At 35.9% G+C, this 27,838-nt stretch overlaps 2 protein-coding genes across 4 annotated transcripts in view; both read left to right on the top strand.

Annotated features, from left to right (window-relative positions):
* Positions 1 to 25,596, top strand: part of DSC3 (desmocollin 3) — a 40,267-nt gene extending 14,671 nt beyond the window's left edge. Inside the window, exons 6-17 of one of the 3 annotated variants that reach the window (XR_014234181.1) lie at positions 1,566 to 1,710; positions 4,305 to 4,468; positions 7,378 to 7,512; positions 7,899 to 8,084; positions 11,123 to 11,382; positions 11,495 to 11,637; positions 12,969 to 13,193; positions 15,311 to 15,535; positions 16,570 to 16,691; positions 21,041 to 21,283; positions 21,943 to 22,004; positions 25,386 to 25,596. Coding sequence is in view for 2 of the 3 variants with exons in the window: in XM_082354227.1 (XP_082210353.1) it covers positions 1,566 to 1,710; positions 4,305 to 4,468; positions 7,378 to 7,512; positions 7,899 to 8,084; positions 11,123 to 11,382; positions 11,495 to 11,637; positions 12,969 to 13,193; positions 15,311 to 15,535; positions 16,570 to 16,691; positions 21,041 to 21,283; positions 23,202 to 23,399 (2,046 nt within the window). In the remaining variant the exon portion in view is untranslated. Of the gene's footprint in view, positions 1 to 1,565; positions 1,711 to 4,304; positions 4,469 to 7,377; positions 7,513 to 7,898; positions 8,085 to 11,122; positions 11,383 to 11,494; positions 11,638 to 12,968; positions 13,194 to 15,310; positions 15,536 to 16,569; positions 16,692 to 21,040; positions 21,284 to 21,942; positions 22,005 to 23,079; positions 23,123 to 23,201 lie in introns of all 3 variants that reach the window. The other 2 variants (XM_082354228.1, XM_082354227.1) reach the window with 2 other exon arrangements.
* The window catches only part of DSC2 (desmocollin 2), a 98,931-nt gene extending 71,635 nt beyond the window's left edge, over positions 1 to 27,296 (top strand). The window contains exon 17 of the transcript XR_014234180.1: positions 25,963 to 27,296. The gene's annotated coding sequence lies outside the window, so the exon portion shown is untranslated. The remainder of the gene's footprint in view (positions 1 to 25,962) is intronic.
* Positions 27,297 to 27,838: the final 542 nt, after the last annotated feature.

Raw genomic sequence — 27,838 nt, forward strand, 5'->3', positions numbered from 1 at the left:
TTTGGAATACTTGGTCTGCTCTTTATCTCAACTTCTATTAGGTAAGCCTGAAATGAAGCCAAGAAATTTAATTGTATTTGGATGTAAATTCCAGCAAATTTGCAGGAGTTGGTTTTGCTTATGAGATTCTCTTTCTCTCTCTGGTCGTGGTACTTTCTCCTCTCTCCAAGACAGGGCCACAGTTGATTGGAAGGGTCCTCTTCCAGTGTCCCTCTTCTGCTCTGTGTTTTTTGTTTTTCCTTTTTTGGTCTTTGTTCCACCTGTCTAATTATCTGATGATATCTGAGAATTATATAAGGAAGCAAAACTGGGAGACCAAGTCCAAACGAGGCATAATAAGCCAGCATTCTGATATGGATGAACTTACATCAATGGGGAATCATTCAGACAATTTTCAGTGTAATAGGGTCAATGCTCTGGGGTCATGTGGTACAGGGGGACTGATTCTCCATAGGAAAGAGGGATTCTCTTCCTAAAAGAAGAGGGAAGAGATGCTGGGTAAGTAAACTTGACTGATGTTCACCACATGACATTTCTTTGCTTTTGGCTGGAAAATTTTCAACTCAGTGTTGTAATCACATGCTGAATAGAAATATGTTCTATTTGTCCACCGATAGGGGTCTAGTTAAATAAATTACAGCATGTCTATGTGGTAGATTATTAGACTGCCAATAAATCCCATTTTCAAAGCATGTTTAAGGGCTTTGGGAAATGGTTACAGCATAAAGTCAAGTTTGTTTGCTTTTTGGAAAAAAAGGATATAAGCTTACAGTAGTATGATCTCAATTTTTGTGTACAAATATATACACAGAAGGGACTGAAGGAATACATCAAATGTGAACAGTACTTATCTCTGGGTAGTAGCTCATGGATTTTTATTTTCTTCTTTTGTACTTTACTGAATTTTTAAATTTATCATGATAAGGATGTTTCTTTTATAATTGAAATAGTGCACTTTTAACTATGGAAAAATTGTTTATATTAAAAAATCATTTAAAAATGAAAAAAAAGATATAAGTTCTATTTGACATTACATTGCTTTTGATTAATTAGTAATGTGGAAATTGTTAAATGTATTTTGTTAGAAAACCTCTTACAAATATATGATCTATGAGGTTAAACAATAAAGGGGCTCAGTAGTGGCAAAGTTGGGACTCATTGCCTTATTTAGATGATATAGTCAGGATTTTCCCCATTGCAGGGAGGTTAACTGTTCTTCCCAATACAATTTTATGATTATGGGGAGAATAAGGACTGTAATCCACGTCTCCATATTCACATTTAATTCCTTAGTCTCATGACCTGAGTAGTCTCTGATTCTCTGTACTCTGACCTAGGTTTTATTTGAAGTGTAGCCACTTCTACCAAACATTGGATACTTTTAACTGTAGTTAAAGTCGTTCTACGTTCGATGTTTTGATAACTAAAGAAGCATTGAATAGGAATTTTTGAAGTGATTTATTATTGAAAAGATTTGCAGAGAAGGTAGTAGATAAAGCATAGTATTCTTTCATGCTGGAATCTTTTATAATGGACTGTTGAACTTGCTTTTCACTGTTTTACAGCTGATTGTCCGTGCGTCAACTGCAGATGGGTATTCAGCAGAATTACCTCTTCCACTGTCCATCAGAGTGGAGGATGACAATGACAACCGCCCTATTTTCACAGAAGCAATTTATAATTTTGAAGTTCTAGAAAGCAGTAGAATTGGTAAGACAACTTTTAGGAGTAAAATGTGCTATGTTAAATGTTTATATACATTGTTTGAGAGGTTGAGTTTTTACTCAAAGCCAGATCATCCTGAGATGACACTGGACCAATAGCTACTTACCAGAATACATTTAATCCTATCAAATCTAATCAATGTGTAATTTACAAGGTATTATAGGAGTTTGTAGTGTTGTTGGTATGATACCGATGAATTATAAAGGCAGATAACATTCAAGCTTTGTACCATATTTGGATTATAGACTTTATTTCATCTTATTATCATGTGGGTTTATCATTATTCCTAGCTCCAAGGGAGGACATGCAGGGTAGAATGTACGATAAAACTAAAATCAATGTAGATATTTTTATTAGGTTTTATTTAGGAAGGTGTTGAATGATGTCCACTGAGGACACAATTTTTTAAGCTCTTATCTATATTGTCTCTTCTCTTTAAACTACTACTTTACTACTTCCAATTTAGAGTGAATGCCGGAATAACTTTAGAGAAACTTGCATTGTGTGTTCTCCATCCTAAACACTTGCTCTCACATGTGGAAAACCAAAGTGTTTCACTTCAATAGGCCCTTAAATGTGGCATTCTTAATGTCTTCTGAGACTTGCAATATGGAGAATAACCACTCACAATAAAGTTGAAAGGAAGTGAACTCAACCATAGAGGATTAGCTAACTTGCTTATTAAAGTTTCTAGGAGTTACTTAGATCTTCACTGGACTGTTGTAACTGCTCTTTCCTTTTATATTTTAGTTTGATAATTTGATGTCATAGATGTTAACCTCTTTATTACTCACATGGTACAATTAAAAAAATTATTGTTGCTTTGGAGTTTAGGAAACCTAGTTTTTTTTTTTTTTTGGAAACCTAGTTTTTGATTCAGGGTCTGTTATTATTTCACTGTGGGAACTCATGGAAGTTCCTTTGAGTTCTCTGATCTATAAAATGAGTTAATTATGTTAGATGACTTATAATGTTTTTAACCTCACAAGTCTATGACTCTTACACTTTTCTATTTTCAAAGAGGGATGATTGGTTTTAGACTCTTTCTTGAACATTCTGTTCTCTTTGCTAGTAACAGAGAAGGATCTAGGGCAAACACTTTGATGCCCAGATTAACCCAGAATACTTTAAGCATATCACACCAGTAGGTTCAGCCCTGTTAAGGCTGTGATACTCTGAAGGTGTTCTTTGAGTTTGCCTTAACTCACACACAGAGGGTTTGGGCAAAGGGTGCTCAACGAATAGTGAAATATAGCACTCATGGAAAAGAATTTTCAAGTCAAGATTTTAGGAAGGTTTTATGTAATAAGTAAAGGAATTCTGTATCCAGAGAATTAAAATAGTGTTTATGTCTTCCTGACTGTCAATGAAATTGCAGGAAGAAAATGTATGTCTTATAAAGATTATAAACAGTTTTCTATGAAAAGATAATTTATTTTCTTATAATAATAAGATTATTACTTCATGTCTTCATATTGATCCACTGCAGAAATCTTTTTGTTACTTATAAGTTTGTATTTGGACATTCTCTACAAATTTATATCTATATCTATATATACATATATATGTATACATATATATACTTAAGCACACATATACACACATATATAAAGTTTAAGGATATAATGACAAAATTATTTAAAACTAATACTTCCTTGCATTAATAGTTTTACTTGGCTTTTATTTCCCTCAAATATAAAATTTTAACGAATATATATATATATATATATATATATATATATATATATATATACATATATATATGTATATGATTGTATGTGTCTATGTATTGTTCCTCAGGCCAACCTCACATACAGGGCTACAGGCAAAGTGGATCTATGTATTATAATTTCATGGGCATTGGAACACTATCCTTAGACTATAAAAATACCACCTGTGTGTACTCTTTGATACTTGAAGTCCTTTACCAGAGCAATATTCTTACTTTCCATACTGATGAAAAATACTAATAGCTCTAACTGCAGAAACAGTTAACTTAAATTCTCCCTGAATGGTAAATAGTATGAAATAAGATTAAGTGGGGCTGGGGGCAGTGAGGTTTGGCTACAAATCTGGTGAAAGAGAAGGAAGCAAATCAAGAACTAGCAAAAAATAGAATAGAAAGGAGACTGAGATGTGAAAGGTCAACTTCATCATCTATCCAGTTATAACCCAAGTCAGCCTTGATTTAGTTATTAATCAAAACTTTGATTTTAAAAAATCTGATTTACTTAGGAGACATGGTTTCTCTTTCCAGCTAGGTTAGTTATTGCAGTATGTGGGAATATGTGTTGAAATTATTCTTGGATGCCATTTAAATAAGTTTTTAATAAATTTACTGTCAAATAGTTTAAGCTGTGGGCAAAGTAAGAGTATGCCTTGATTCTCAGCATTAAAGTGTTTCATATTATAAATTTGAAGTCATCTTCATCAGTACTATGTAAAGATGGAATATCTCTGGTAAGAAATACATCGTAAATGAGGTTTCCACCATCACTGTTAGAATTTGAGAAGTGTAGATGTGCCTAAACATATTTTGCAGTTCTGGAAAGTAAAGACTCTTTTTTTTAAACATGTAGGTACTACAGTGGGAGTGGTTTGTGCCACGGACAGAGATGAACCAGACACGATGCATACGCGCCTGAAGTATAGCATTACGGAGCAGACGCCAAGATCACCTGGGAAGTTTTCTGTGCATGCCAGCACAGGTGCAATCACCACAGTCTATGTTTTGGACAGAGAGGTAGCTTTCACAATCCGTAGATTATCATTTTACTTGGGGCTGAACCCACCACCCCCAATTTACTATAATTTGCTATCCTGTGGATTAGGAGTTTCTCATTTTATTTTATTTAGGCATAAGACAATAAGAATTCCTGTCTATGTTACCTGTTTTTATATTATTTCTATTTCCTTATGTAAGAGAAACCATGAGGAATAGAAATAAAGATCAACTGGTATTCAGAAGGGGTGAGAAAAAAAGATATTGCTATGAATGTTGATATTATTGAATAATACTTTATTTCTCGTGTATGGCTAGTTGGTTCCAGCTCAGTGTTCCAGCTCAATTCTCATGTAGGACAATTAGTGTTGCTTGTTCCATGGGTATAGATTATACCCTGATCCCTATCCAGTTATTATAGATATGTACTTTTAATCAGGAAAGGATTAGCTGAGATAAAGTTGATAGATTATTAAAAATCTGTAACACTATTTGGATGATAGTAATAGCATATTTTTATGTGTATAGCACTTGATGTTCAAATTCTTTATGCATAATTTGATCTCATCTTTATAATTTCCTTGTTTGATTAGATAGAGGTTATATCCAATCTATAGGGGAGAAAGGTGACAGTCAGAAGGATTGATTGACTTGCCCAGGTCAAATTACTGCACTGAATCTTCTGATCTTGCTCTTGTCCATTTCATCAGCCCATATTTAACTCAGAGTCTTGCATTATTGACTGAGGCAGATCAATCAATTTCATATGTACAAAGTAGCTTTATTAGAACACTTCAGTGGTTCCCACTAAAACTAGAATAACATAAATGGAAGGATCGATATGACTGGGAGAGATATTATAAAGAAGAAATCAGTGGGATTTGATGTCAGAGCAAAAGGGAGGGATGGTGAGAACCTATAAAAAAGAATAAAAAATAGTACAAAGGTTTTATTTATTATTATTTTAATTTTTGTGGGGTCAGGACATGCTATGTGATAAAATACATAATGGTCATAATAAATGGGAAAGTTTGAAGGGAACAATATGAATGTGTTTTGAATCTGTGGAATATTTAGAGATGATATGGTAATCAAGTGAAAGCAAGGATTTTTCCTAATTTTTCAATATTGACAAATGAGGCTTAGAGAAATTAAATAAATTAAGGTTACACAGCTTGTAAGATACAGATTTGGGGTCAAACCCAGATGTGCTTGCTTGATCAAAAAAAATATAATGGGATTTTGTGGGGAACAACCATGAGGTGTGCTGTAGGGGACAATACAGGAAGTAAAGAAATGAACAAGGGAGCTAGAGAAACTGCATTTAGAGGAAGAAAAAGCAGGGTCTCAGAGAGTGCTGGAGCCTGTGGACGGAGCGTTTCGGGGTGGGAATGTTGGTTTCCACCGTGAAAGAAGGATGAGTAAAATAAAGACCAAGGAAGGGAGAGAGGGAAATAGAAAATGAAGAAAAATAAAAGAACAAAAGGAGGGGCTAAAGAAGAGTAAAATAGAAGGGAAAGGCAACAGAGGTGATTGTGTCACAGACCAGGGACTCCATTTCATCAATACACCATTTGCAAACTCCATTCGTAGAAGTCAACAGCGACCACCTAATTGCCTAATCCAAAGGTTAATTATTAAAACTCTCTCTATTGCTGGCAATTATTAAAACTCTCTTCTCTTGGATTTCTGGTTCTCCTCCTGCTTCTCTGATCTTTTGTTTTGAGTGTCTGTCCTTTGCTTAGTCTTCTTACTTCCCTCCTGCTTGAAATGCTGTTGTTCCTTATATCTTCAGCTCTTCTCATCCTTGAACCTCTCCCAGGAAATCAGATTCTTGCCATAATCTCAACCACTATCTACACACTGCTGACTCCCAGATTGGTGTTTCTGGCCTTGAACTCCCCTTAAGTATAGGGCCACCTATCCAGCTGCCTTCTGGACCTTTCTCCTTAGATTTCCCATAGGAACGTAAAATTCGATATCCACCAGACAAAACTCAATTTTTTTCGCCTCTCCTTGCCAACCTTGCCAGTGTTCACTTCCTCAGAGAACTGCTGTCTTCCTGTATTGGTTGGTGATACTTCTGTGTGCCTGTTATCCAGGTCGTACACCTGAGCAGCAGCCTCTACCCCCTCTTTCTCTCGTAACTTGTGCATACAATCTGTTCTGAAGTCCAACTCCATCCTGACTTACAAATAACTTTCCTCACCCTTTCTTTTTTTTTAAAATTTATTTATTTATTTATTTTTGGCTGTGTTGGGTCTTCGTTTCTGTGCGAGGGCTTTCTCCAGTTGCGGCAAGCGGGGGCCACTCTTCATCGCGGTGCGCGGGCCTCTCACTGTCGCGGCCTCTCTCGTTGCGGAGCACAGGCTCCAGACGCGCAGGCTCAGTAGTTGTGGCTCACGGGCCTAGTTGCTCCGCGGCATGTGGGATCCTCCCAGACCAGGGCTCGAACCCGTGTCCCCTGCATTGGCAGGCGGATTCTCAACTACTGCGCCACCAGGGAAGCCCCCTCACCCTTTCTTTTTGTCCTCATTGCTAATGCCCCAGCTTTGTACTACTTCAGGAGCCTTTAACTGGTTTCTTTGAATCTCATCTCAGCTCACTCCAAATTATGCTCGACCTTCTTTTAAATAGATTCTTTCTCAAACTCAAATGTTTCTATTTTGTGCTCCCAATGTGACTCCCATAAAACCTTCCCCATTACCTGCTGCTTAAGCATAAGTCTACATTCTTACTATGGATCTTGTAATTGAACTTCTGCTTACCTTTTCAGCTTTATTCCTGTCTACCATGTCTTTGGGTATATACAAATAGGGAAATCAAATAAAAGCATGGATACACACCAATAGAAGTGTGTACAACTGAGGTTTCCTTTATAAATCTAAACAAGGTTTTCAAAGCTAATTAAATATTTGCTTTGTTTTCAGGTTGTAGACAAGTACTCATTGAAAATGAAAGTACAAGACATGGATGGTCGACCACATGGATTGATGAGTACAGCAACTTGCATCATAACAGTAAAAGATTCAAATGACAATTTACCCACTTTCAGACAAAATGCTGTAAGTAGATAATAACAAAATTGATCTCTATTGTTATTTTTATTTAATCTGAATTAATAAAATATTTATCATACTTTGAAGTATGTATGTTTATTTTATCAATAAAATGAAATATCTGACGTATAAATATCTTTTATTTATTCATAATAGTATTTATATTATCTCCCTTTTGTTAAAGGCCATAGCATTAGTCTTTATTTGTAACAAAGTTCTTCATTCATTTAAAAGATAACCCTTAGTAAAACAATGCTTTTGTGATTCATGTTTTAAAATAATCTAGGCAAAAACTGTAAGAACAAGTACTTTTGGAGTGGAAGAAACATTTTACTTTCTTTGTAAAAGTTTCCTTTATAAAGTAAGTTTTTAATGAGTTTTCTCTGTTTCAGTATGAAACATCAGTAGAGGAAAATACGTTCAATGTGGAAATCTTACGAATACCTGTAGAAGATAAGGATTTAATTAACACTTCCAGTTGGAGAGCCAATTTTACTATTTTAAACGGCAATGAAAATGGACATTTCAGTATCAGTACAGACAAAGAAACTAATGAAGGTGTTCTCTGTGTTGTAAAGGTAAAGTAATAATGAGTAATAGACAATTTGGCAAGTTAAGTTTTAATCAACTAATGGTTTAATCAACTAAGTAGTTTCAGATCATAGACTTTACAAGTTGGAAGAGAACTTAATCTATTTAGTTCACTTGTTTTGCTTTAATGCTGCCTTTCTTCTATAATTTGTTACCAGCTATTAGGCATCTAGCTTATGCTTGAACATTCTCTATTGGAAGAATCTCCGTATATCCATTGGCAGCTTATTCCATGTCTGGAGAACTCTAGTTCTCAGAAGGCCTTACTTTTACTGTGCCTAAATTATTCTCCTTGTAACCCATGTCTTTGGACAGGTTTTGTCTCTAATGTTAATACAAAACAGGTATAATCCTTTGAAAAGGCTGTGATGTCTATTTGAGATTTACCTTCTCTAGGATAAATATTCCCAATTCCTCTAACTGTTCTTTACATGATATAATTTAGAGGCTCATATTCTTCTCTCTGTGTGTCTCTCTCTCTCTCTTGAATATATGACTTGTTGTATCTGATCTTCTTAAAGGTAATATTGAGGATGAAATATAGTATTACGTCAAACAGCACTGAATGAACATATTCTTTGTTCTATATGTTGTATTTTTGGTAGTACTGTTACATTCTAGGGTCCAGGTTACAAGGGCAGAAAAGGCTCTTTTGGGAAGGACTCTTGGTTTTATATTCCTAACCCAGAAAAAGAAAGAAAATTGTCCTGTAGTGTAAAACACTTACTGTGTGCGCTAATGTTAAATGTCACTCTTATAACAATTGTACAGAAGAGAAAACTTAGTCTCAGAGACATTAAGAAACCTACCCAAAGTGACACAGCTCAGATGTAGTAGAGACAGGATTTGAGTCTATGTTTCTTGGATTCCAAGTTATCTGCTCTTAAGCCCGTGTTAAATTGCTTTGCATAGCTCTGTGATCTTGGAAAATTAACCTCTGCATTATCTGTAAAATATAAATAATACTTCTCTCTGCTTTCCTAGTAGCTATTCAAATATGATCATGAAAATGAGAGCACTAGGTAAACTATAGGATATTAGTATTATATTTTTAGAAGTCACATCATGTTCTTGGGAATAGTGTTATAATTTTCCATAATAAATAACTTTTTTGAAATTGTAGAGTATGAGCTGATTCAGCCTTTAGCTGTGTCCTGGGTAATCATCTTTCCATCTTAGTATTTTCTCTCCATTTCAGCAACAGCAGCTGTGCGTCAGAGCTCGAGTGAGGAAGACAGAGTTCTTGGTCATTCTCACCGTAGGAAGTCCTCACATCCATCTTCACAACAATACATTTTCTAGGGAATTGTTAGCATCTTAGTGCAGATATGGGATATTTTTGGACAATTTTTTTTCAGTTGATGAAACAAGAAGGCATCCTATGGTTGAAGAGAGTTCATATTTTTTCATTAATCATTGATTTCATCCCACCAGATTTCTAAATCTTGCAGAGTTTTAAGCTACTACAGCAATATCCAGTTTAAGCCTTAAAAGATTGCGTAAAAAAACTCTAGGGCTTTTAGCAAGTAACTCTAGATTGAATAACTGCACCTCTTCTAGGGCAGCAGCTGTTTTCTAAATTTCCATCCATTTCTCATTGCTAACAGACTCTCAGCCTGATCATAGCAATACGAGCGATTTGTGAGGTAGCGTTCATTAGCAGCAAATAGACAGATATTAATCTTTTTCTCTCTTGGCGCTCCAGTTTCTGGGATATTAATAAAAGAATCAAAAAGAGTTTCACATACATTTTGTAGATTCTAAGATTCAGAAATTTTCTTGACTTCTTATTGGACTTGTGGTATTAGTATCTCAGCTTGATAATGCCTGGATGTGGAGATGTGGAGAAAGGCTTAAACCCAAAATTCTACTCCTCAGTTTTGATTTTGTTCAATGTTCAGCCAGTGATTATTTTGATAAGCAGAAAGAGAATGAAAGAAAAAGTGCATTAGCTTTTCAGTACAGTGTAAAATACTGTTTTATGGATTTGGCTTGTTTGCTGTATAAAAATCAATTGTAACCAAAGAATTGATTTAGAAGATTTTAGAGGCTGGTGAGTCAGTTAAGCAGAAGGATTGTAGTGTGGCGGTTAGGAAAATGGACTCAGACCAGACTACCTGGCTTCAAACTCCAGCTCGAATGAGTTTCTTTTGGCTTTGAGAAACCCAGTTTATTTCCTCTTCTTCACTTTCCTGCTCTCTAAAATGGGAATGACGATAATAATAGTGCCAATAGCACATTATATTTTTCTTACCCCTCTGCATTCTTCACTGTGAGAGTTTCATTGGATAAACTACAAACAATGCCAAAGTATAAGTCTCAAATTGTCAAAAATAAAATTTTCATAAAAATAGATAGTTAGCACGGGTAAAAATTGTACTTAACTCATCAGTGAGGGACTCAGCAAAAAGCCAAAGCAGCTTCCTAGAAGAAATGAGAAGCTGTATGGATTTTGATAAAAGGAAAAGCTCAAATAAAGATTGCTCAGTTATATGCCTTAGAGGACAATTAAAACGTGCATTTTATGGTAAAAATGGCATTTTTACCATTTCTATCAGAGAGAAAATAAAATCACTGCACCATTTCAGCTTTAAGTCAACATCTAGTTTTATAAGAGCTGTAAAATGTCTGGGCCCTCATCAATGGTAAATAGTAAGTTGAACATTCTCCGAGAGTCAGATGACCCTTAGGCCGGTCTTCTAAATAAGGCCAGAAGAACACGGTCATGTTTTTGCATTATCTTCAGGTTCAGAATAATTTTCCATAGTAAGAATGAGCTATAAAAATATTTTAGGAATCGCTTTCCCACAACTCCATAAAACCACCTGCAGAAACTTTCCGACCACTCTTGCTAAAGGCTTAGTGAAGGATCACCTCTCTCTTTAGCAAAGGATAAAAATCAATATTGGCTAAATGGGAGCACAGAATTTATGTAGCACTGTTCATATCGACAGAAGTTCACTTGCTATTTGAAATACCAAATGTATTTTACACTGATGTTCATATACTTGTCCTTTTTTAAAAGGCACTGAATTACGAAGAAAACCATCAAGTGGTCCTGGAAATTGGAGTACGCGATGAAGCTCCATTTACTGGAGATGTGACACGCATAATGACAAACATGAACAGGGCCTCTGTCACAGTTTATGTGAAGGATCAGGACGAAGGGCCTGAATGCAAACCTGCAGTCCAATATGTACAGATTAAAGAAAACTCCCCAGTGGGTTCAAAGATCAAAGTATATAATGCATATGACCCTAAAACTAAAAGTAGCAGTGGTTTAAGGTACAAAGAAATCTATAACCACATACTAATTATGTATTTGTAATAATTGAGACAGTAATACATTTTAATACATTTTATAGTGCTAAAAACTATTTTTACTTTTTATTAACAGGTACAAATTATTGTATGACCCAAAAGGGTGGATCACCATTAATGAATTTTCGGGCTCAGTCGAAACTTCCAAAATCTTAGACAGGGAGGCTGCAACTCCCATAGGTGCCTTGTATAATGTTACAGTCCTGGCAATAGATAAAGGTAAAACACCAGTTTTCAAATGGTATGTTATAAAAGAATTAGAGAATAAACTTCATTTATTCTTGTGCAGAATTATCCATGTGCTAAGTATATAGAATTCTTAGAAATTACTTTAAAGATTGTTTCTATTTATCTTAATCATCAAACAAGGTGAAACTGCTTGGTGACATGAAACCATGCCTTATTTATCTTTATATCCCTAGCATGGCAGCATCTTAAATGCCTATATATCTCTATGTCAGAGGACAGAGATGAAACTTAAGTCTAGGACTAGATTAAATGGTCTCACCAGACTCTTCTAGATCTCTTTACATCATTTTAAATTGAGCTGTTAAATAGCTCAGCTGACTATTAAGTCAAAATAATTCTTTCCTTGAATTCTGTTTCTTAAAGTAACCCAGAGTTTCTCAACCCTGGCTATGTATTAAAATAATTTGGGACATTTAAAAAAATATCAAGGTGTAGATACTACCTCAGACCAACTGAATCAGAATCCCTGGCTGGGGAGCTTGGGCAGCGTATATATATATATATATATATATACATATATATATATATATATATATGTATATATATATATATTTTTTAATTTTTCGTCACTTCTGTAGTTTTAATTTCTTTTTTTTTTTTTTTAACCAGCTTAAATTTTATTTACTTATTTATTTATTTTTGGCTGTGTTGGATCTTCGTTTCTGTGCAAGAGTTTTCTCTAGTTGCGGCAAGCGGGGCCACCCTTCATCGCTGTGCGCGGGCCTCTCACTGTCCTGACCTCTCTTGTAGCGGAGCACAGGCTCCAGATGCGCAGGCTCAGTAGTTGTGGCTCACGGGCCCAGTCGCTCCGCGGCGTGTGGGATCTTCCCAGACCAGGGCTCGAACCCGTGTCCTCTGCATTGGCAGGCAGATTCTCAACCACTGCGCCACCAGGAAAGCCCGCGCATCGTATATTTTTTAAAAATCTCCCTAGGTGGTTTAAATGTGTACCAGGATTAGAGTAACTTTTCTGTAGTCACTTTACTGTTCCTTAACATCTGGACCAAAAGAAACCCAAGGAAATAGAGAGTTTGAAATTCAGACATTTATTTTTACTTTTTGGTATAATTCTGGTAAAAGGTTTATGGCCAGTTATATCTGATACTATCAAAAGCAGTACTCATTTTAGGTGATCTACAGGTTTCATTTATCCATCTACCTTCTTATTTACCATTTTCTCTAATTATCAGAGTTTATTAAAAAAAAAACCCATACATCATATGTAAAATCTAGTTGATTATTTTTCTTAAGAAACTATAAAAGTCTATGAACTACACTAAACTTTTTTCCTTTCTTCCTAGGTGGTAGATCATGTACTGGAACCCTTGAAGTTAACATTGAAGATGAGAATGATAATCCACCAGATATAACTCAAAATTTTCTAGTAATTTGCAAAACAAAGATGGAGTATGTTGACATTACAGCTGTTGATCCTGATGAGCCCATCCACGGCGCTCCATTTTACTTCAGCTTGGCAAACGCTTCTCCAGAAATCAACAGACTATGGGGCCTCGTCAGATTTAATGGTATTTCATCAAAAATAATGATTTATATGCTCTGAAATAATTGAGAATGGATTTACTGCTTTACTCACGTGAAGCATAATGTAAAATGGATTCTCACGAACATATTTTAGAAGGCTAACTTGAACTTGCACACACATTGTGTGGGACCTGTGTTATATATTGTACATAAAATGAAAAAAAAATCATAATTTTTATGAAGGCAGAATTTACATTTACAACAAAGACAAAAAAATCCTTGTTAAAAAATTGGGCAACTTATCATTAAAACAAATTGCTCTTGCTGTGTTTTTGAAGTAACTTCTGTGTGATGAGGAAAGAACAGAAGGTGGGCGGCTTAAATTTTAGTGTAAGCAAACTCTGGAAATGAGGGATCTGGGTATGTGGGATAAGCACTCTATAACATTCTGGAAGGAAACATGGTGGGCTGTGGACAGAGGCCTGGCATTGAAGCCTGCAGTGCAGACTGCTACAGTAGTGGTTTCTGGGGCGTACAGTTTTCTATGTTATAGCCATAGTTCACTGCTGTTTTGTTGCTATGTTGTGCTCTTTCATGCAATTCGACTTTTGCATATGCTGTTCCTTCTGCCTAGACTACCTCCTTCCCACTTCTTAGCTTGATATTAATTCATAATATTTATGGAGCACCTACTATCTACCTGTTGTCTCTACATGTAATCTACATGTTGTATTCTTATCTGTTTACCTTTCTGCTCTAATACATGACTTTCTCAGAACATTTGTAACCCATCTGTGTATTTCCAGCACCTAGCCCAGTGCTTTGTAGACACTAACTGCTTAATAAATGTTTGTTTAATCAATAATTGATAAACAAATATGCATGAAATCAGGAAAATACTAGGGCAATAAGTAAATCAGGGTTGTTAGAGTTTAGAAGGTTTTAGTAGGAATGCCGAGAGATTTGGCGGGAGTGGTGATGAAGGGCCTTATGTACTAGCTGAGGAGGCTGACCTTTGTACGGTTGGTGACAGCAGATACGCATTGAGAGTGTACAAGTAAGGCAATGCTGTACCAGATTTATGTCTTTAAAACAGTGACATTGATAACAGTTAGCAGGGCAGTTTGAAGAGTGCAGAGTTGAGTGGCAGGGAAAGTCAGAGGCTGCTGCACTAGTACGAGTGAATGGACATGAATATGGCTCAGGCTGTGGTCTTGAGGGATGAGAGAGATTGGAAGGATTTTACTTTAAACACAATATAATCCTGAAAAGTTCCAAATAAACCTTAGTGGTAATTCACATCCCTCTGGGGAGCTTTGTGTCTGAGGTGTAGCCAGAAATCTTTGAAGTTCTCAACAGCTCTAACAGTGCATTTAAGAAAGGCTTAGAAATTACAGATCACTTCCAGGAGGTGCATTATGGTATTTTGTCATTTCACTTATTGAAAAACCCAAAAGATTGCAATTGCCATTGAAAGTGTGTGGAGCTTTTGGTCAGTTGATAATAAAGTCATTGAAATAGGGTAACAAGATCATTGGGGAAATATCACTGTTCGTAAAAACTTGTATTGTTAGGATATAGATATGTCTGTGTTTATGTAAGACTTATACCTAGCCTGGGTGATGTTAATTAGTTTTCTGGTATTGAGATTACTTCCACAGGGAAGGTGTTAAATACCAAGGGTCAATTGTGCTTTGAGAAATTACCTTATACATAAAGACAATGGACAGGTACCAGAAGGTAAATGGATAAGAAAATAAGAACTTAAGACATCTCTTGTGTGTAACTATTGGTGTTAATTCTTTATGAGTACCATAAACTGGTACTTTAGAGAAATGCTTGGAGTGTCTGTCAAGAGCCAATCTAGCATCATTAGCTTGTAGATAAGGGAGGAAATAAGGGAATACTAAATATTGCTGAAAGGCTGCTGGGTCACTCCAATGCCAAATTATTTCTTTAAGCCTCTCTTCTAAAAAGTTACAATGGGCAACATACATCTGGTGATATTAGTGCTTGAAAAAGTTGAAAATCGTCATCTTTTTTTATCCATTTTCACATGGAAGGTGGTTCCTTGAGAATAGTGTCTTTAAAAATAGGTGTGGTGGAACAGATGTTAAAGGAGGAATCAATGTTCATTAAAAATATAATTCTTTTCTTTCAGATACAGCTGCCCATCTTTCATATCGGAAAAATGCCAAATCTCAAGAATATCTTATTCCTATTACTGTAAAAGATAGAGGAAATCAATCTATAACAAAAACCTTGAAAGTGAACCTCTGTGATTGTACTAATCAAGGTCAATGTCGCACGACTGCACCGCATACAGGAGTGATACTTGGCAAATGGGCGATCCTTGCGATACTTCTGGGTATAGCATTGCTTTTCTGTAAGTCCTTTTACTTACCTGACTTTAAAATATAAAATAAATATCTGAGTGCAGGAAAAGGTCTTTAAAAAGAAATCTTGTCCAGCTATCTGTCAGGTGTGAGTCCCCTTTACAAATTCTTTTTGTGTTATTTTCTGAGTTCTGAGTGAATATTTTCTGTGAGAAGAAGCAAAATCCTTTTTGAGATCAAAGATTTCATACTTGGACAGAACTGTTGAAAATTCCTTAGATTTTGCCAAACGTGTCAATGATTTGATTTGTAACCAATCAAATCTGCCCTTGTGGCGAGAGAGCAGCCATAGAAAATATTTAAACCACAGGCATGGCCGTGTTCCATTAGAACTTTATTTATGGACACTAAAATTTGAATTTCATATAATTTTCCCGTGTAATAAACTATTATTCTTTTGGTTTTTTTCAGTCATTTAAACATATAAAAACCATAGCTCATGAGTCATACAAAACATGGTGGGCTGGATTTGGGTCCATAGGTTGGCAATCCTTGGTATAGGGGCTTGTAGAACATTGTAAAGAGTTGTTGCTGTTGTTGTTAGCTTTATTATCATGTATTTCAACCTCCCACAATTATGAGGCAGAATGAAAATTCTGAATAGGCAAAATACAAAGTAAGTTTAATTAAGATACTTGGAGATAAATCTATTCTGGGAAGAAAAGTCTGCTTTGTTATCTTTTCATGTTGGCAAACCATTATTTTGGGAATCAGTAAATCTCTTTAAAGTCTTTGTCTTAAAAAATGTCATTGATTTTTTAAAAATTCATGATTCAAAATACTTAAATGATGGGTGGAATTCAAACTCTTGAAGATATGTGTATCAAAATATACATATAATCACTTTAAATGTTAAACTCTAAGCTAAATCATGGCCTGTTAATTTAGAAGGGCCAAGGTAATTTGTGGGACACCATGCTCAGTCACTTGTTTTCCCCCTGTGCACCTTAGGTAATAAGAAAAGATGAGTATTTTATTGTATGCATGTTAAACATTTTTGTTTTTGTTTTTGTTTTTAACTCAGCTATATTGCTAACTGTAGTATGTGGATTTGTTAGTGCCAGAAATAAAAAAAGTTTTCCTGAAGATTTGGCACAGCAAAACTTAATCATCTCAAACACAGAAGCACCTGGAGACAATAAGGTGGTAAGTAATTTTTTTTTTTTTGAATGTTTGAATTTATTTAATTTATTTTTTTATATGGCTATTTATCTCTGAGTAGTTCCCACAATTTCTTTAACTCATCCTTATGAAGTTATTTCAGAATTTAGGAGTTAATTTCTATTTTTCATTTGATCAGATTCTGTAGACATAAATATGTTATCTGTCAATATTCAAATATTTTTGTAGTGGCATTTATTAAACCAGATGTATTGCTTTAGTTATCTTTTTTCTACTCTCTAGTGTTATGGTTTAAAACTTGTTATTTGATGTTGTGAATTTACTATAAGAAGAATCTTTTTGACTGCTCTCTACAATGTATATTTTCAGATATTGTTTGTTTATCTAACTCTTTGACCATTTATAATAGGAAGAACTTGCTGAAAGTTCTCAAGATAAACTAAAAATATCAAAAAGATATATGTTTAAAAAAAAGTGTGTGTTTGGGGGGGCAGATTGGAAGAATACTGCAGCTTTCTTTTCTTACATATTTCTTGGGACCTCTGAGGTGCTTGGCACTATGCTTCTTGTTCTGTGGGAAGTATGTAAAAAATTATTACAAGGCATGTTCTTCCCTTGAAAAGATTTCAATTCATTCTTGAGAAATTGAAAAATAAATAGGAATGTGACAGTAAACTATTAGCACCAATATGATAGGACACTGGTGGAGTTCAAAGATACTGATGATATATAAGTATATTCATGATGTCTGGATATCAACCAGAAAGGCCTGGTGGAAGAGGTACAGATTACTCTGTAACATAAAGAACACGAAGGGTTTGAAAGTGAAGAGATGGAGAAAAACAGCCTAATGAATAAAAAAGGAGATGACAAAGTTTAGGGATTATTCAACAAATAGTAAATAAATTGATTTGAAATGGAAGAAATGATGTTTTGGACTAGAGGCTTGACACTTAGGTTCTGGAGGGAGAAGATATAATAAGAGAGGGATGGAGGATGAAACTTTTTTGTGGCACACTAAGGATTTTGGATTTATTCTCTTGGTAAGGGAGAGCCAGTCAAGGCTTTCTGCACGAAAGTGGCATAACGTGAGCAGTGTGATACTGAATCAGTAGGGTGACCAACAAGAACAGGAAGACGTTAGGAATGGGGAGGATAAAGGATTAGGATCTTTTGATAATTTAAGCATGAGATAACTCTACTAGGATAATGGTTATTGGAAAATTAAAATAGGGATGGATAAGAAATATTTTAAATGTATAAATAAAGTTGTCTTCTTTTAAGTAATAAAATAAAAAGTGGAGTCAATGTGACAGAAGCTATAGCCCGGGACAGTGACTTTATATCAGGCCTTTTCTGTATCTCAAGGTGACGATGCCTTTCTTATCGACTATTTCTTTCACTTCCTTCCCACCATCAGGCAAAATCATGACTCATCTATGCTTGACGTGCCTATGTGTGGAACCCTGTAATTATCTCTCCATTCAGGAAATAGATTTAGCCCCATGATAGTCCTTGACTCATAGTAAGCTCTTACTTTATATCTGAGAATGGAATGATTGAGCTGTACTTAATATTTTTTCTTTGCCATTTGATGCTGGAGTCGGTGGCATTGATTGGCCACTTCACCATAACATACACCTATTTACCTGCTCTGTATTAGGAACACTTCTCAAAATAACTTGAAATTGTTAATTTATACCAGTATATAATTTTAGGCATATTTTTACAAAATGCAACAAAATTTCACAGTGAATGTGTAAACTCATTTTAATACAATGAGTAAAGGTGGTAACTTTAGTTTTGAATCTGAGTTTAAGTCAAAGGCATTCAGATGGGGTTAGGAGTTGTGTGAAAAATCAGGACTGGAAAAGTAAATTTGAAAATCACTGACATGGAGAAGGAGTTGTTGATGCCCTATGAGAATAAACTTGGGTGAAGGAACAGAGATTAGAGAGAATGTGAAACAGTACTGTGGATTCAGCTTTGATTTTAGTTTATTTTCATTTCTCCCTTTATTAGCTTAGAAATACGATCTCAATATGTATTTATAATTACAAAATTATACCCATCATGGAAATTTGATAAACAGGATTTGTGTGTGTGTGTGTGTGTGTGTGTGTGTGTGTGTGTGTGTGTTAGTGTGTGATAGAATTTTACTGTAGCAGCAACCTAAGCAAAAAATGTAGGGTAGCAGTGCCACCAAATGGCTACTTTTCAGTTCTCTTTTCTGGTATTTTTTTCAAAGGCAGTAAAATAATATGTTTGACTTTTATAGATATATTTCAGATTCAGTAAATTATCTGAACTTGAAAATCTTTGTTTTGATAGAGACTCTGCATATTAGATAGAAAAAATAAATTGGTAAGAAGATGACACAATGGCACCTGATTATAGTGGGGGTCTTGTCGTGAAAGTGATGGTTTAGAATTCGAACTGACATGCAGAGGTTATTGCTATAACTAAACATCTCACCTGTGGCCTGGAGGGTTAGTGTGCAGTTCCAGCATTAAGTTAATGTTTAATCAAGTCTTTTCCATTTTAAAATATTCCCTTGACTCTTTGTCCTCCCCTAGATCCCTCCATATTTCTTTTTCTTTGAAACTGAATTTTTTGAGAGAAATATTTTTTACTCGATTTCTCTATGACATTCCTTCCTGTTCATTCCGCACTCCGTGGAAATTCTTTTGACACAGATCACCACTGGCCACTTTTTTGCTTGACTCTCATGGGTGTTTACTTTATTTGAACCAGTTCTTACCCTACTTGGATTTTTTCTACACCATTGATCTCCTTACCGTAATCCTCTCTTGGCTAGAGAGTCATGCCTCTTTGGTTCCGTATTATCTCAGTGGCTATTCCAGATCAATTCTGTCACAGCTCTAATTCCTTTCTCCACCCTTTAAAACATGATGTTTCTTGTCGTTCTATTCTTAGCCTTTTTTTCTTTTGGACTGCAATTTTCTCTGGGTGATATCATTTATTCCCATGGCTTCAACTCCCCGCTACATGGAAGTGACTCCCAGAATTATACTCCAGCTCAGATCTCTCACCTGAGCTCCAGACCACATATTCATATACTCATTTTGGAAATCCACAGGTTTCTTGTTTACCACGTCCAAAATTGAATTGCTTACCCTCCTCTCACCCGCAAGTGCATCCTTCATCCCTGTTTCAGTGAATCATACCATCTCTCCAGTTGCACAAGCAGGACACATAGGAATAATTCCTGACCCTTCCCTTTGCTGCCTCATCCATCTAACCACCAGTAAGCACTCTATGAAGTCCATCCTCTTCTTTTAATCATCCCTGCTTCGACTTTGGCTTAGATCCTTATCGTTTTTCACCTATAATGTTTCAGTGACCTCTCTGATATCCATGACTCTAAACTTGTCTCCTTCTTATTTTTTTTTTTTTAATTTATTTTATTTATTTATTTATTTATTTTTGGCTGTGTTGGGTCTTCGTTTCTGTGCGAGGGCTTTCTATAGTTGCGGCAAGCGGGGGCCACTCTTCATCGCGGTGCGCGGGCCTCTCACTATCGCGGCCTCTCTTGTTGCGGAGCACAGGCTCCAGACGCACAGGCTCAGTAGTTGTGGCTCACGGGCCCAGTTGCTCCGCGGCATGTGGGATCTTCCCAGACCAGGGCCCGAACCCGTGTCCCCTGCATTGGCAGGCAGACTCTCAACCACCGCGCCACCAGGGAAGCCCTCTCCTTCTTATTTGTCTTTCACATTATTGCCTAAAATGATTTTTTAAAAATATGTCCCTTGCCTGTTATTAAAGCCATTCTTTTAGTCCCCATAATCTTCAAGATAGTCTAAAAATTTTAGCATGGCATATAGATCTTTATGTCCTCTGGCCTTTTATAACCTCTCTAGCTTCTTCTCTCTCTCTTTGAACTTTCTGTGGTAGGCATTCTTGACAGGCTGAAGTTGGGAACCCCCAAGGAACTCCATTTGCCTTTGCCTTTGCCTCTAGACCCTCTTACAGATAATGCGTTCTTCCTCCTATTTCTCAGTAGGAATCCCTCAGCTCAGAGTTTTCCCAGTTTGCTCCACTTACTTTCTCCGAGTTTGAATTTTCATGCTCTTCCTCTGTGTCCCTATAGCATTCTGTGTTCACCTGTACATCAGCGTTATCACATTCTTAAAGTAATTGTCTGTTTTTCTGCCTCATTGGAGTAAGAGCTTCTTGGAGCCACTGAGGGACCATGTCTCTATCTTTGCACCTAATTGGAAAATGATAAATGTCTGTTGAATGAATGAATGAATAAGAGGTTGAGTAAATGAGCTGTCTCCTTTGCCTTCTTGTGACTTTACTTGGAATCCATTTCCTCCCTATATGAACTGTCTTATTTTATTTTATTTCAGTGTTCTGCCAGTGGGTTTACGACCGATACAGTCAACAACTCTAGCCAAGGCTTTTGTGGTACTATGGGATCAGAAGTCAAAAATGGCAGGCAGGAAACCATTGAAATGGTAAAAGGAGGAAACCAGACCTTGGAATTGTGCCAGGGGGCCGGGCATCATCACACCCTGGGTTCCTCCAGAGGAGGCACCATGGAGATGGACCACTCGGAATGGTACAGTTTCACTCAGCCCCGCCTTGGTGAAGTGAGTTTCCTTGAGTGTTTTGACCCTGCAATTTAAATGTCCAAGTGGAGGACATTAGGAAATTGAGATTAACATATATTTTCAGAAACTTCTTTTTCAGATTCTCCAATGTATCCTTTCTCTTTCACTCTCTGATTATTTTTGGCCCTGCTCTTCGATTTTATTACAGTATTTGATATAAAAGTGTTTATTTCATCTGTCACATTTCTCTTAATTTCTAAAATCTCATGAAAATTGGAGGATTCTACTATCCCTCACTAAAGTTACATTTCATTTTTAGGTGTGTGTTTATCTCATGAACTCTTTTAATATAGAAGAATAGGGAAAAAATCTCATTCTCCACAATCACAAAAATCCCCAAATCAAATCTGCATCTCTCTGTGAAAACAAAGCATCTGTACAGAATTCTGGAGTGAATATTAAATAATATGGTTCATATGAACTATTTTTTCATGTAAAAAGCATCATGCATATATAAAGTGTTTTCTAATTCAGATGAAAGCAAGGATGTGAAAGATAGGGGGGTTCAATACGGGATTTTCTTTCCTGGCAGCACATCAAAATTCCCTGGGAAGCTTTTAAAAAATACTAATGCCTGTGCTTCACCTTGAAAGATTCTGATTTTAATTGGTTTGGCTTTTTTTTTTTTTTTTTTTAAGCTCCTCGGGTGATTCAAGTGTGCAGCCTGAGTAGAGGACCACTGAATTAAGTATTCTTTCTGGTACTAAGTTTTCACTTCTTTTATCAGAGAGTACCAGTGCTGTTGTAATACAAACACTGGTCCAGAAACCCTAAGGCCTTTGATGGACTGCATATGGGCAACATTCTGTGACATGGCTGTAGGTTATCATAGGTCCACAGCATATTTATTTTTTTCATCAAATTCAAGTGTTAATCCCTTTTCTGTTTCTAGACAGTCAGTAGCCATGTAAGATCAGGCTGAGGAGGAGGGAAGCTTAAGAAACACTCTTAGGGGTGTTCTCCAATGTGCACGTCAGGTAATGGGATGTGAAGCTAAAATGGTCATGAAGAGAGACACTTGCTAATGTAAGCCAAGGTAATAAGTGCTGGGTTTGAGAGGGGATGGGTACACAGGTGAGAAAGGGGAGAGGTGCACGAGTTTGACAAGTTGGCAGACAGGCCAGTGACAAACAGCGAGGGTAAAATGTGGCTGAATTCTTGGCCTCTATTCTGGCCAGGTTTTTGCAGTGTGAGTTATCTTGATTATTTTAAATTTCACTGAAACTTTTTGGTGCATCTTTTTATTTTGCCATGTTTTGGCTCTCTCGGAAGCTTGATTCTGAAGACAATGTGGTAATCTTACCGACATTATATCTGCAGATAATAGCGATTTTAGTTTATTGAACATGTACTACGTGCTGGACATAATAAGGGTATTTTTCATGCATTATTATTTCATCATTTAATAATGATCCTGTGAATTGTCTGTATTCCTATTTTAGAAATGAGGAAACTGAGACTTAAAGATGTTCAGTATTATAACTTGCTCAAAGTCATGTAGCTAGTTGGTAAAGCCAAGCTATGACTCCAAATCAGGACTGCTTGACTATCCAAGCTCAAATTCCTAACTGCTATGCATATTGTCACCATTTTGTGGACTAGCCTGACCTCTAGATATAAAATTTAGGGATAAGAATTTAATAATAATTTAAATGTACTTAAATATAATGTGTATACATAATTTTGGATTTGTATGGATTACTAGCAATGTAAAATATACTGATTTTGTGGTATGGCTGTGATATAGACCAACCATGTGCATTTTTTGTATTTAGGAATCCATTAGAGGACACACTGGTTAAAAATTAAACATAAAAGGTAAATAAAAAACAAATTTTATGTTTATCTTTCAGTGTGTTTAAAACAATAATACAATCCCTTTTTTTAAATTTTACAGAAATTGCATCTATGTAATCAGGATGAAGACCACATGCCATCTCAAGATTATGTTCTTACGTATAACTATGAAGGAAGAGGGTCTCCAGCTGGTTCTGTAGGTTGCTGCAGTGAAAAACAGGAAGAAGATGGCCTTGACTTTTTAAATAATTTGGAAACCAAATTTACTGCCTTAGCAGAAACATGCACAAAGAAATAATGTTACAGTGCTACAATTAGACATATCTTTGTCAGACATTCTGGAGGTTTCTGAAAGGGATATTGTAAATTTTAATTTATATCTAGATATCTAGATATATATGAATATGAATATATATGAATTTTTCTAAAATTTTTGAATTATGCTACCTACCAATTTGTACTTTAAAACAGTTTGTTACTTATCTTTTCAGGAAGTTTAAAATGTTAAAACAGATTTTGCCTCTTTTACTGCTGAGTAAATAGACAACCAGCAAATCTCATGCTATAGTACTGGAATTAAGGTCTATAAAGTACCTCCTCTTCTTTGCATATATTTTTCCAATAAATACATTGGCTAAATATTTGTCCAACAATAGAAGCTGTATTTGATTGACTATAGTAGAACAGCTCTCTGGGCTAGAAATTCCATTCTTATTCCAGATTTAGATAAAAGTAGAATATTAATCATTATGGTAAATTATGTTGGATTTTTTTAGCTCTAAAAAATCAGTAGCACCTGGTCATTTTCTCTGAAGGCTACTAGAGTTTTGTTTTTCTTCTGGGTAGCAATTAGATCATGAAGAGCAGTTCTAGCTACTAGATTGCCCTAATAAGGTCTCAAAAACACAGAGCCACAATGTGAAAACTAGACCAGAAAAGTGTAGACCAAAAAAAAAAAAAGTGTTGTTTTTATACTTTTGAAAGTGTGCTATATGGTTTACAAAAGTATTGTTATGAGGAATATATCTAAGTTTCCTTAATCTCGAGAAAGAAAACTATATTCACCGTACAGAGTTATTGCCAGTATTTTAATGTAAAGATCTTCTGTTGAGATTGTAATCACAAGTCTTTTTCCTGAGATTCAGAACTACCTTTGATAACTTGCCAGTAATGAGAATTATGCTGAGAAAAAGTTGCTTTTCTTCTCTTGAGAATTATACTTTCATATTTTCATTTGCAAGTTTAGCATATATGGCTTTTTATTTTCTCTCGACAGTAGTCATTTGCAATTAGGATATCTTATCCTTAGGTGGACTGTAGTTACGCCATTGCATCAGTCTGAAGAAACAGACTCCCATTGTAGTTATGGTAGCAACGAGCATTAACATTCATTTCTATTCACTACCATTTTCAAATAAAATACATTATTCCTTATTAAAGCAGGTAACATTACACAATGCTAGAATGAATCAAATGAATATAGGGAAACTTAAACCTTAGGTGCAAGTTAATATCTTCCAAGGTGTTGCTTAAATTTTGTGCTTCTCAAATTTGTTCACATGCTACAGCCTCTGGAAGGCCTTGCAAAATTCCCCAAAGCAATGACGTTTAAACTTAAAATAATTAACATCTAATCTTATGATAAACCTAATAGCACATTATTATATACTCACTTCAAATGACAGTTTAAAAAATAGACAATAAATAATAGGTACCACTAGTTGAAGAAAAGTTTGAAAGAAAAATAATTGACTGAATTAATTTTAAAATTTTGCAGCTGTGAAGAATTGGGACCTGCTCCCCATACCCGACGCCTGCAAAAAAAAAATTCTTTATTTTACTTTGGAGGCAGAATTTGTTGAGCTAGCGCCTGAAGTGGCAATGTCGATAGGAATACAGTTTGAACTGGATATATGTATATATATACACATACATAGATATTAATGTTTATTGATTAATGGTTAACTATATAACCACTAATCATTAATGGTTAACTATATAACCACTAATCATTAATGGTTAAATCATTAATCAATGCAACATTTAAAACAAAGTGGAAAACAAAGTGAAAAACAACATTTAAAACAAAGTGAAAAACATTTAATTTTAAATGAGGCGGAGGTGTGGTGTGTTCTATAATAGAAATCCGGGATTTAAAAAATAGAGAACTTATGTTTGGTTCTTAGGTGCTGCATGATAACTAAGCATATCAGGAAATGGTCCATGTACATTTATGTAATTTGTTTAAAATTGTATACAGTTAATTAAACTTTTCTGGTTTCAGTGGAAAGGAAAGAGGAATCAGGTGGAACAGTAGATTTGCTTTGCAGTCTCCTTCTGCATCTACAAACTGGGAGCAAACTGGTGACTGGCTGTCACAGCTAGGGCTCCCTGGCTTCCAGTGACAGGTTTCCAGAGATGAAATATTTTTCTTGGAGCTAACGCTAAAAACTTCTTTTTACTTAATTCTGGTAAAAATAAATCTTCTACAACCATTTTCATTGTCTCTCCTACCAATCGACATTTAAAAAAATTTAGAGCCAAATAACCATGTTCTCTGGGTCAGATTTTAAAGGCTAAAGGGGGCTGTGGGGGGGTAAATCTTACGAAAGTGGGGCATGACTGTCCTAAGACCTCAAATCTGTCACCTTTACGCTGTGTTCTAATCAAAGCCTGGAAACTATAAAATGTCATTTCCCTAATCACTGCCCTGTTTTAAAGAGACATAGATGTGATTCAAGGAAATCAGCCCTCCCATCAGGCCCCCTTTCTTTAATCTCTCTCCCAACCTTGTCAATAACACTTAGCTGGCAAATACTCCGGGCTGTCAATCACCCTTCAGTATAAATTACTTTTTACAGGTTTGCTTTCTTACGAGGATTTTTTAAATAATAGAAGAACTAAGAAGTTTGAATCCATGAAAGAAAAAGATCACGTGGTCAGGTGGGGACACAGAGAACTCCAGGAGAGGGCAAGCCCAAGTTGGGTATTTGCACAGTCAGAGAGGAACATGAAAACCCAGGCCTTCAAGGGCAAAGAGAGAGGCCACAAAAGGGACATGAGTGGGAAACGCTGAAGCAACATTGTTTGCTTCTTAATTTGTCCTAGGCCAGGCCCTTCCTTCTCCTTTTTCCTCAGGCCAGTGGCAGCTGCCATTTGATTTTGGTGAAGTGTCACCAACCCTTTCTCTGCCTCAGCTTATTTGGAGTGTGGAATCAAGAAGAGAGCTGACTCCTTGCTGAGTCTGAAAGCGTTTTCAGGACAGGCCTGAACTGGTTGTGCAGGCCAAACACGGCATTCGTGGGGAATGCTGGATTCCTAACGTAGCCCTCTGGTCACTGAGATAGAGGTCTTCAATGAAACAGGTGTCTGAATTTTCTATTTGATGCTCCATTTTCTGTTTTCTAATTTGCTCCTGAAATCTAGCTTTTTAGACTTAGACCTTTTAAAGAGTAATTTTCCTTTTAAGGGCTTCTTTTTTTTTTTTTTTTTTTTTAAGAAGAATCCACCTGCTTTTTTTTTATTTTTTTTATTTTAAGATTGATTGATTGATTGCTTGATTGATTGCTATGTTGGGTCCTCGTTTCTATGCGAGGGCTTTCTCTAGCTGCGGCAAGTGGGGGCCACTCTTCATCGCGGTGCGCGGGCCTCTCACTATCGCGGCCTCTCTTATTGCGGAGCACAGGCTCCAGACGCGCAGGCTCAGCAGTTGTGGCTCACGGGCCCAGCCGCTCCGCGGCATGTGGGATCCTCCCAGACCAGGGCTCGAACCCGTGTCCCCTGCATTGGCAGGCAGATTCTCAACCACTGCGCCACCAGGGAAGCCCCCAAGGGCTTCTTATTTTTAATGTAAACATTTTTAACATATAGTATTCTTCTTTCCTTACATGTGTAAGGTGAAAATTATGCTATTTTAGTGTGAAAGAAAATATCTTTTTGAAGCTTTTTCTTCCAGTGAATGTTCTTGAATTTTTATGTAAATGTACAGATTTTTTTTCTTATTTTTGTAAGGAAGCAGCTAACTATCTGTCTAAAATACAGTGAGATTTTGCAACGTTTTTAACAGAGCTTTAATTTTGCTGTTCAGAGAAGTTACTTTGCTTTTAGAGAAACATGGCAGGTTAAAATAAGCAAAAATTTAATGTGTAAAGCAATATTTACAGATCTGGGATATAATAAAACAATGTTAACTTGATTTCTTGTCTTTGCTATTTTTAGAGATTAAATTATTCCAAGGTGGTCATGCTGCAAAATTGTGCTTAAGACTGGAATGGAAACAGATCCTTAGTAATAGTTCATTGTATTTATAGGGAAATACTTTAGAGAAGGGGTCATTACCAAATTGTCAACATCATTATCCTATTTGAGAGGAGGTCACCATTTGGGGCACAGCTTTACAAATATTAACTGTCTGCTAACTGTCTGTCTATACATCTGTCTAACTATCAGCTGATTTTGACTGGTGAAGAAGTATTGTAAGGTTGTAACTGCAGAATGTTCCAGAATTAATACAGTGATACAGGATTCTTACTTAGAGGAGCAATGTAGTCAAGGATAAACATTATGAGTTAAAAAAAAAAAAATCAAGCAATATTCCATTCTTGGTTCCACGTGTCCAGCAGAATTGGTTTGGTTAGATTTTGGGTCATAGTGGCTGAGAAGCATGGAATCTAGAGTCATTGTTTGAACTTGAATCCTGGCTCTGCCACTTATTAAGTGTGTAACTTTAGAAAGGCT

The sequence above is a fragment of the Balaenoptera borealis genome (genome assembly GCF_965194805.1).
Source record: "Balaenoptera borealis genome assembly, chromosome: 14".
NCBI classification, from domain to species: domain Eukaryota; kingdom Metazoa; phylum Chordata; class Mammalia; order Artiodactyla; family Balaenopteridae; genus Balaenoptera; species Balaenoptera borealis.